Source organism: Nipponia nippon, unplaced genomic scaffold, assembly GCF_047370975.1.
Source record: "Nipponia nippon isolate SJK-2023a ecotype South Korea unplaced genomic scaffold, ASM4737097v1 scaffold_9, whole genome shotgun sequence".
Taxonomy (NCBI): Eukaryota; Metazoa; Chordata; class Aves; order Pelecaniformes; family Threskiornithidae; genus Nipponia; species Nipponia nippon.
This window is the reverse complement of record NW_028262413.1, coordinates 1637888-1648697: the sequence shown is the minus strand read 5'-3', so window position 1 is coordinate 1648697 and position 10810 is coordinate 1637888. Positions and strand designations below refer to the sequence as shown.

At 38.1% G+C, this 10810-nt stretch overlaps 2 protein-coding genes across 3 annotated transcripts in view; both read left to right on the top strand.

Moving 5' to 3' along the window:
- The first annotated feature begins 49 nt into the window (after nucleotides 1–49).
- HESX1 (HESX homeobox 1) lies at nucleotides 50–9600 on the top strand. Of its 2 annotated transcripts, none has more exons than XM_087744998.1 (6): nucleotides 50–368; nucleotides 2710–2811; nucleotides 7347–7622; nucleotides 7741–7946; nucleotides 8258–8359; nucleotides 9347–9600. In XM_087744998.1, exons 3-6 carry the CDS (start codon nucleotides 7409–7411, stop codon nucleotides 9443–9445), a joined length of 621 nt encoding a protein of 206 aa, XP_087601124.1. In that variant the 5' UTR covers nucleotides 50–368; nucleotides 2710–2811; nucleotides 7347–7408; the 3' UTR covers nucleotides 9446–9600. The 2 variants fall into 2 exon arrangements, with proteins under 2 accessions (XP_087601124.1, XP_087601126.1); XM_087745000.1 differs by having other exon boundaries at nucleotides 50–437.
- Nucleotides 2750–10810, top strand: part of IL17RD (interleukin 17 receptor D) — a 70760-nt gene continuing 62699 nt past the window's right edge. Inside the window, exon 1 of the mRNA XM_087744987.1 lies at nucleotides 2750–2811. The gene's annotated coding sequence lies outside the window, so the exon portion shown is untranslated. The remainder of the gene's footprint in view (nucleotides 2812–10810) is intronic.

Below are 10810 nucleotides of genomic sequence, written 5' to 3'. Positions count from 1 at the left end.
CCGCTTCGCGCCGGATGTCCCGCCCACGCTGCCCGCTTGGCCTTCCTATTGGTTCGCCCACCCCGGCTGGCCAGCTTGTTATTGGCGAGCGGGTCCATCTGTCTGCCTACAGGCGCGCGTGGGGCCGTTGGCGCCCTGAGGTGGCGTCGCGCCTCTGCGCCGCTGTTCCCGCCGCTCGCCCGGGCGGCTGCCCGCCGCGGGGCAGAGCGAAGGGCGACTCGCCGGGGCAGCGGCAGCCTCCTCCTCCTCCTCCTGCCCCGCCAGTGAGATGAGGAGCGGAGAGGGGCCTCTTGGCGGTCGGAGCGGGTCCCGCTTCTCGGGAGAGCGGCCCCTCGCCCGCTGCGTCGGGCCGCCCCCAGCCCGGGGAGGTGAGTGGGGGCGGAGGCAGCCAGGGGCGTTTCCACGCTGAGGTGGCTGTCCGGCGGTGCCGCCGGCAGGTGAGGGTTGCGGAGCGAAGTTACTGAGAAAAAGCAAGAAAACTTTTTTTCTTTTCTTTTCGCGTTTGCAGAAACATATGCTCCGTGTTACAGATCAGCGTGTCTTCCTAGCCCTGTTTGTTCTGGCTGTTGCTGACTTCTCAGAACAGACCGACAGTGCTCTTGGGGGCAAAACCACAGTGGGACTAACGCTGTCGTGACCCTGTTGTGATGGAAGCATCTCTTGTGCTCTCTTGATGTTACCTGGAGCATCCCTTTTGAGCAGTCTCCCTTTATCCCTGTCATGTCCGTCTCCACCATCCACTGGGGCTTTTATCAAGAAAGTATTTCTATCCCTAACTACCTAGTGTTTTTTGTTATCAAGTGATAGCTTCAGCTGAGGACCTGGTGTTCCTGCTTGTGGCTTAAAACCAAAAACTTTGCTGACCACAGTTTTTTCCCCTTCAGAAGCAAGAGTATGATCAGTCCTAATGGACCCCCTGCTTTCTTAGACTGGATAAGCTTGGTGCTATAGATTGGTGACCAATTTTAAATGCTTAAAACTACTGTGAGGGCTCGCTGGAATTGAACCAGATCATTGTGCACTGTTTAAAAAAGAGCATATTCTTGACTTGCCCTCTGTGTTTAGTATGTTTTGACCAAAGTTATCATACTTGGAACTATTCCTGCAGGTTAAGCAATTCATATTTTAAGAGTAGGCCTCTTAGGAGGCGTACAGTATGTACAAATGGGTAATCAAGAACGTCCATCTAAATTTCCATTCCTTTAAAAACAGATTAAAATGTACCATGTGTCAAACAAGAGGCTGCATAAAATTCTCACTCTTAAAACTAACAAAAGCAAAACCAAATTGTACAGTGTATTTGAATTTCCAAACTGGTTCAACTCTGAAATTACTTCATGATATTTCATTTCTGCATTTTAATAGATGATCGGTAACTTTTTAGGTACATTTATTGTTACAGCTAAAAAAAAAAAAAAAAAAAAAAAGTCTGTTCCCTTGCTGGTTTTGCCTTTTTGGGGCCAGGTGAACTTAGTATAAAACCAGATTAGAAAGTACACGAAGTCACCCAGCAGAGCAAATGATTAACTATTGTGCAGTCTTGCTATGGAGACCTTTCTTTACGTTGGATCAGATCATGTTTTACCTTTAAAAGGAGATAAAGGAAAAGGCTGGTGTTAAAGTACAAACAATGAAAGATTTTTGAGGTGTGTGGGGAGTTGTTTGGTTTGGGGTTTTTTGTAGGGAGCAGTGAGGAAATTTCAAAGTTGCAGCTCGGTTCAGTCAGTACGTCCAGCTCAGCTGGTGACTCACCTGTCACACCACTGCTCTCTTGCCCTGTCATATGATGGTAATAATATAGAGTTGTCTTACGAGGGATTTTAAAGACTAAGTCTTGCATCTGTAACTATTATTTGACAGAACACTAGCATTGGTTCATGACCTATATATATGTGCATAGTTTTCTGGTTTTGAAATCAGTTAACTTGTGACTTGAGTTTTACAGCAGTCTTCTGTATGAAATGCTCTCTGTTTTGTACTATAAGATGCATTTCCCTAGCAAAATTCAGGAAGGTAGTAACTTTAAACGGAATTGGTTTTAGCTTTGTATATTTACAGCTGTAAGTGGCAGAGGAAAAAAAACAGTTCTTGAGCTGTTATGAACAGAGAACAGCTCTTTGAGAATTACATGTTTTCTAGAAGAAAAACCAAAACACTAACAAATATATCTTTAATATGTAGAAATGTGCTTTGGGATTTCAGCTGGCCTGTACCATAAAAATGTGTCTTGTTTCTGTTGATCTTAGCAATTCAGTTTAATGATTCAGTTTGCTTTTGTAGCAAGAGGAGGGCCTTTCTAATAATTTTGTAGTATACCAGGGCTTCTTTGAATTAGTAGTCAGCTTTTAAAATAGATGCCTTATGTTGAAGCATTCTGTAAGATCTTGCTAGTCTTGTTCTTACCTTTTGTGTACATTTTTTACAAATGTTAGAAGGCATCCAAAAGTTTTGAGATACGAATTTGACAGCAACAGATGAGATTCAATAATAATGAACTGAAGAATCCCTCTGAACCCTTTAATAAGTGTGTTTTTAGTGTTACACTTTTTTCAGCATTGTAGGCTTTTTGTTAGTGTGTGATTTATTTCTTTGCTTGTTTGGGGTTTTGGATTTGTGTTTTTGTGTTTTTTCTTTTTTTTTCTTTCTGCAAAATTCTTACTAAGAGGCCTTAAAAATGTGGGGAACTAACACTTCGCACTATGTAAACAGGGAGAAGAGCAGCCAACAGGTCTTTAGAGGATTCCAGATGTGTCCCCTAATGGAGAGAACGTTTTGCCTCTGCTGGAGGGTGAAAGCGGCTGTCTGGATGAGGTAGGCTTTATTAGCATGTTACGCACTGTTTAACACACTGTTTCTCAGACTTTTCCTAGTGCCACCCTTGGATTTACCTTGAATTTATCTGTGTTCACTTAATCTCCCTGGGTCAAAATAGCTTTTACTTCAGCCAGGAAATAGCTAACTGCTTTTAGTCATGTTTTGAAAAAATTGGAGTTAACAGTTTTGAGGTATTCTTGCCTAAAAAAAAAACAAAAACCAAAACCTTCTGCGTTTTGAAGTTGACTTTGAATATAATCTTTGTTATTCGTGTTCAAAACATTTTTGAAAGGGAGCTACATGCAGCAGAATATCTGAGGTGGTGAAATACTGGTGCAGCTGGGTAAAGAAGCTGTGGTAAAGGTGAGATGAAAGGCAATTTTTGTGAGTGTGATAAGTAATCAAGAAAGATTACATATACCGTTTCTGCCATTTTGAAAAGCTGAAAATATTGCCTAGGCTATTGTGAAAGGTGACCTGGCAGTGGAGTAGCAATGGGTGACAATGGCAAAAGGTAGCAACCGTAAGCGTTGGGGTTTCACACCAAATCACCAAGAACTCTTGGTGTGGTCTCGTCAGCTGGTATAAACAGGGTCCTTAGAGGCTTCACATCTCTAAAGAACAAGAGCTTCATCTACTAAACAGATGAACTCTACTGGCCCTGGGCAAAAAACAGTGGTGCAAAATCTGAAAGGGAGATTAGTTTGCTGCCTCATCAAGTATGTGATGCTTTAAGAGGATTGGATTTGCATATCCAAGGAGCACTGATTTCTGCTATTATTGATTACTTAGGATTTTCAACTTAATGTTTGTTGTGTTGCTCTAATTACCCCTACAACAGTATTAAGCTGAAACTCTATAGGTAATTTCATATGGGTTGCAAGGGAAGTATGGATCATTTCTAAGGGCCAAAATAATCAAATATAGTTTTTGAGCGAAGGCTCAAGGTCTAATTACACTTTCAGTGGGAATTCCTGGAAACTTAATCTGGTTCTTTACTATCGGGTATTCTTGAATCTAAAACTTTGTGTTCTGCCTTGTGGAAAATACATTTTCGGCCTCATTTCTTACGGAAAGGTTTGTTGACTGTTTACCTTGATAAACAAATAGCTTTCTTCTACAACTAAGCAAGCTTCTGTTCAAAGAAATCTAGTAACATTTGAATGCTAGACCTTCAGCCAAACTTTCCAGAAGATTTATCTCTACGTATATGTTGTTTTAGAATCGTGGTTTGGGTTGGAAGGGCCCTTTAAAGATCATCTAGTTCCAATGCCCCTTTGGGACATCTTTCACTGGATGAGATTGCTCAAAGCCCATCCAACCTGACCTTGAATACATCCAGGGATAGAATGGAATTTTGGTATAATGCAGGCTTCTTATCTTTAGAATAAGTTCTCTTTTCTTGTGAAAATTTTATAAACAGTTATATGGAGCTGCATTAGCATTATAAAGGTCTCTTAGATATATGGTGTTTCAATTTCACTGAATTTCTCGGAAATTAGAGAGCATAGTGTGAGCATCTACCTTGTGAACTTCTGAATTGGTGCTTCCTGGTCCTATACGCAGTTGCAGCCATGAACTGTTTAAAAACAAGCATGTTGATATGTTTCAGTGACCGCATTGCAGTCTCCAGGTCCGAGTCAATTCAACATTGAGCAAATGAATGTAATATGATTATTTTAATAATAACACAGTTTCTTACTCGGATAACATTGTTGAACGAACTTAACAGCTGGGCAAGCCTCAACACCAGATGGCAGTATTTGATGAGCTTCTGACCTGTGCCTAGCAAATGTGTTGACTGGTTTTGGCCTATTTTATGAAAATTCTTTTTGAGAGCTACCAAAATCTCTCTTCCCTGAAAAGTCATTAAAAAACCCTGAAAGAATGAGTGTTTCCAACTGGGAGTTAAAAGCAGACTACCCTGAAAAAGTTTTTTTCCATCTTCCACAATCTCAGAGAGACCAGAAATAAGTTATTAATTACTTGGTTAACAGAATGGTTAGCTTTGGGAAAAGACATGCCTCTTATAAATGTCTCTCTTACCACCACATATGCCTGACTTTATTGATAGTTCTTGATAGCTTCCTGAAGAGAACACCTAGGAAGGTATTTACCCCTTTGGGACTTGAAGCATGTGGTAATCTGTCTCTCAGCTGTGTGCCTCAGGTTAATTGAATTCATATTCATCCAGGAGAAATAAGTATTTTCTGAAATGTGTTTTGTATCAGTGCTTGTGTTGGTATTTTTAAGTTCTTTAAAAAAAACATAGTGGGCTGTATTTGGACACTAGCACATTATAATCATTAAGAGTTTTTTTGTATTATTAAAGTCAGCATTAGTTTCTGGATTCAAGAGGCTGTCTCTCTATCAGTGCTTGTGCTTTTAACCTCTTTGGGATAGAGAAATCAGTAAGCAGCTCCAAGTTCAGTACTGAAGGAGATGTATTGTTTTCTTTTTGACTTAATGTGTTCTGTGGGAATTTTTATTTTTTTTTTTTAAACTGGTGTTCTGTGTAGAGACTGTAGAGGCAGAAAGCTGACCTACCGATCACTGCTATATAAGAGGCTTTGCATTATCTCTTTAGTAACCTCTGGACCTGGTGTGCAGTTTGAATATGCAAAATAACTGCCTGCAGTCAAGAAAAGGAGTCCTGTTGCTTTGATAAGGTCACAGGTTGCCTTGTTGGGAACAGCTGTACTGAAACAAAGGGCTGTAAGGCCCTTGCTTAACACTGCTTCCCACTGACCTCTAGTTCACCAAATATCCCAGCCAGCAGTGGTTTCATACATAGGTCCTTATGGCTTTTTTGTGTGTCTACACGTCGTGGTTGCTGAGGCTGTTAAATGGTGGTTGGAGCTTAGCTTGCAGGCGGTCATTGCAGTTATATTGATGCCACTTCAGGATCCATTGATACGTGCTGATAAGGTGTCCTTGGTAAGATCACGTCTTGAACTGTCACTCTTTTTGATAGTTTGGTTTGACAGCAATCTCATTGCACAACACAAAGCCAGTCCAGTAAGTCAACATTCTTCAGCTGAACGTCTTTCTGATATAAAGCCACATATGGATTGCCTTTTTCTCTGTAGAACCTCCCTCACACAGTATTGTCAATTCTAGGCTGTGCCATTTCCTTAGCAGTTTTCCTGCTTATGTCTATTCCAAAAGATTAGTCTTGGGTTGTTTACAAATGTAGAGAAAATCGAAGTGGAGGTACTGTTTATTTCCTTAGTATGAGTTGTTAGCCATGTGAATGGGATTGATTACACAGAATAAACTACTCTGAGAAAAAATGGTAAAACAAGAAAAAATAGAGGGCCGGATTTTTCCTCTAAAGGCACATAGTCCTACGTGCGCATGTGCTCCTACGTTATGTCTCCAAATCAAAGGTTTTATTTAAGAGGGGTAACTTTTGCATCCGGAAATTAAAATGCTGTTCTCATTTTTTGCATGTTCTAAAATAAAGCTTTGTCCAAAATAAGAAAAGGAGGGATCTCTGTAGAGAGGTTATCCTGAACCAAAGGCTGGTTTTGAACATGACATGTAAACTGCTATGTGGCTGACAGATGATCTTGAATATAACAATATTATAGTTGGTACTTTCTTTATAATGCATGAAATCAGAATTATCTTTTCAAACTTTGAACTTCATTACAAAACCTTTACCTCCTTTCTCCCCATTACTCTTGATAGTTGGTCATTTTAAGTGTTTGCTCCGTAGGATTTAAATAAATTTCTATTGGTTATAAACTACAAGAAGGGAGGAATATCTAGCAGTAAAAGGATGTTTTTAAACCAGTAAATTTGAGTGTACTGCATCTATTACTTTAAGTTTTGTTTTTATGTTGTCCAGAATGATGAGGGAATTTCACATATGGTATGTTTCAAAAAAGCTGCAACAAAGTTATTTTAATAAGAAAAATGAATGCATGAATTATTTAAAATAGTTGGTGCAACTGTTCCTGTTAACTAATCCAGGCACTTGGAAGGCAATTACACTGAGCTTTGACAACGTTGCCAACCCACTGCACAGCACCTTATGCCAAAAGCTATTGTTGTTTTATTGACCACGTTCACCATTACATATGCATATGAAAAAACAGAGGCATTTTCATCGGGATTACCCTAATAGCATTAAGAGATTATTTTTTAAATTTCCTTGGAAGGAAATTCACTTAAATGAGATTACTTATTACTTGACTGGTTTCCTATCATGCTGCTATGTTTAGGTAAGTGGAGTCCATTAGAGTATAAAGTTTTTAAAAAACCTGATTTTATACATTAATGATTTCAAATAAAAGAGAAGTACTATATTTGTGCACAGCTTCTTTTGAGAAAGTTAAGTCGATGTTCTGGTTAGGAGAGATAACACTTTTTGTCCCTCTTGGTGGCCCCCCTAGTGTCACCATTAGTTGCTAATTACTTGCAAACAAATAAACAATTAACTCCTCGTACCTCTTGGTGGGAGAGTTTTCATTGACATGCTAAAACTTTCTAATAAAAGATTTTAATTAATGACGTTGCAAATCCAGCCCCCTTGTCAACATAGCTATAAGGAGGACTTGTGGAGAAATGCAATTACAGTATAGATGCTATGCTGGCTGAAGGTGAAAGCATGGCAAGTACATCGCTATGTGCTGCTAATTCATCAGCGTCTCAGAATCTTCAGAAAATGTCTGGTTTTGTAGAAAATAAGACGACACAGTGCTCGTTTTCCATTGAAAGTATTTTGGGACTGGAGCAGAAAAAAGATGTCGTTCCAGCTGTGAAACCTCACAGACCGTGGACTGATGCATGCACCAACTTGGGTAAGTCAGCAGTCTGCTTTGTAACCTTTCAAGCTTTTACTCCTTTAAAAATGTATATATTTTCATGTTTCTATTGAAAACCAGTAAACTGAAGCTCTCGTTTGCTTGCTTTTTCTAGTTTTAGGTGATGACAGTAATACTCATCTGCAAATCCCTGTTGTTTGCTATGAAAATCAATTATTTCATGCTAACAGTAATCCAGTGCAAGAGGAAAGAGTTTTGAAATGTGAAAAATATTTTTCAGTCACTGAAAGGCTATCTTTCAAACGGGAATTGAGCTGGTACAGGGGTAGAAGACCAAGAACTGCATTCACTAGAAACCAGGTAGGGATTTTCTTAATATTCAATAAATTAATAACAACGTAGTTTAGTAAAATGTTGGTAGAAGCCTACAACAGCTGACTAATTCAGTATGATGTACCTCTGCAGAGAGAAATGTAATCAGGAACTAGTGTAAATTAATGGTAATGTTGCTAATTTCAGCAGACCTGTGTTTCTGCATGGAATCAGAATTGTGCAAACACTGCTGGGAAGTCTCCTGTTGAACAAACTAAACTGTTCTTTGTATTTATTTTCTTTCTTACTTCTTTGAAGGTAGTGATAACTATTCAACAACTGTGTTTTAATCTCCTCAGATTGATGTCTTGGAAAATGTTTTTAAAATGAACTCCTACCCTGGCATTGATATTAGAGAAGAGCTAGCTCGCAAATTAGATTTAGATGAAGACAGGATCCAGGTAATTAAAAATTTATTTGAACTTTTCTGTAATTCCATCTCTATGTACTCTGTGGTTATATAAATGAGTAGTTTCACAGCAGTAGCAGTAATTTTATTAATCTCAGTTTAAACCAATGTACATTTGTACATGTGGTATGCCTTCAGTGATTTGTGAAATAGAAGCCATTGAATTCCTTCTGAAATCTTAAACCTTCTTCCATAGTGTTGATGAGGTATTCATCACTATAATATTTCCATGATATCTGCTCTGTTAATCTCTAGTTAGCATGTGCAGAAATCGATCATTTGCTTCCACATTTTAAAATCATGTTTATAGGCTTGTCACCACATTTGAAACACAAATTTGAAACAAATATTGAAATAATTTGTATGAATGTCTAGGTATTTTGTGAGACTGTCAGTAGAGCATACGTGTGTGAAACCAGTGTTTGAGCCTATGTCTTCATCTGGCCAAAAGCAAAATCTACTTGGGGATTTTAGTTATTGATTTCCCAGTAGTCTAATGTGATAAGAAGCATACCATAAACATTCGAATTTGGGCCTCACCTTGATGTTTATTAAGCTTTTGATGCAAGTCTCATATTGGGGTTGATGGGAAGGTTGATGCTGAGATTAATTAAGCAGCTGAAGAAATAACACCTTAAGACTCATGTGGGAATTCCAGATGCTCAGCATCTTCCAGGATCTGATTCAGCATCACTGAAGTTCATATTAGTTTTTATATTCATTACAGTGAAGCTGGTCCTCGTTTTCCAGTTAAGCTGGGGGTATTATTTTCTTCGTCTGTGGTATTAAAATTATTGCAGGTAGCAATAATCTGCAATAAAAAATGCCATCACCTGCAGATCTTAAATTTGTATTGAACTTCCAAACTACTGTGAGTATACAAAATACCGTGAAGTTGTGTGAATATTTTTAAGTTTCAAAGCTTATTCTGCTTACAGTGCTATATTTCTGAAAAGCATGCCTTTTCTTTCAATTTTAGATCTGGTTCCAGAACCGTCGTGCAAAGCTGAAAAGATCACACCGAGAATCTCAGTTTCTAATGGTGAAAAATACTTTCACCTCCAGCCTGCTAGAGTAGAAAGAAGGATGGTTTACTGTTACGGTACTACAGTAGAACACGAATTACTGGAATTTTCATAACTTGTATTAAGTAATGATATATTAATTATGGTTTTATCCCCAGATTTGAAAGATTATGGTAATCTTCATTCAAATAAACTGTAAATACTTGAAGTATTATTATAATCTACTTTTTGTGGGAAAAGTGAACTTTTCATATATATTAACAAGTATTTTCAGAAAAGCTTACATATTTTTGCAGTTAAAAAAAATCCAGACCCTAGGTTGCACAAGATTTTCAGCTAGTACGAATTACTGCAGCTTAACTGAAGGCGACTTAACAAAGCTTCATGGTTTTAAAAAAAAGTCTGTTTAAAGTCTGGAATATGCAAAATAGATTTTGCTACCTGAAACAGGTTGTGCGTTACATTGGAATTTAAATTTATAAAGAGTAGGATAGTTTTCATAAAGAACATAATTTTTAGAAAAAGGTATCTCAAATGGAAGGGCTAGTACTCAACTGACTGTTCAGTTTGAACAATTGTTTGGTGAAAAGAAGCTGCAAACTATAATCTCTTTTTATATCGTATTTTAATTAATTTAGGATATTTGCCTATTTAATGCTTCACCTTGGATATCTCCTCTCTTGTCAGTATAAGTGTTCCAGTTATGGAAGTTACCCTCATTATCTTTTAATGACAGAATGCAGTATTTCACAGGATCAAATCAGTTGGGACCAGACCAGATCTCCAGATCATTGCCATTAATTTTAGGGTGTTGAATTCATTTTTATCAGACAGTACATGAAAGTTAATTATCTTCGTATTTGATACTCAGCCTGAAGTCAATATGCATAAGGAGAGCCTTATACAAAAAAAACAACTCTTCACAACCATGATGTAGGAAAACATTCTAAGTATGGGTTTACGCTGTTCCTTGTTCAGCAGAGCTTTAAGCACTTGCTTGAAGTGCTGGTGTCCTTCACTGAGACTTCAGGCTGTGTTACTTACTATATATATATATATCTGTATATCCTACATGGGCCCAGCTGCACATACAAAAGATCATTTTGTGTTGGGCTCATGCTTCAGCTGAAGCACTGACTTTAAATGATATTTCAATCTATAAATCTGAAAGAACCAGTAAATCCCAAAGAATTTAGACACAGAGCTTTGTTAATTGGTTTTTCCCGCTTGGGTGACTTGAAAAATAAGTTTTATTTTGAACCAAAACTATATTTACAGTGGTCAAAAAATTGAACTGAATCATTTTATCTGATGTAAAAAAAAAGAACATAGGGAAAAATTCTGAAAACTAGGGAGAAGAAATGATGTGAGTGCTTATGACATTCAAATTGATTTTATTTAATTCAGAGTCTAGATCT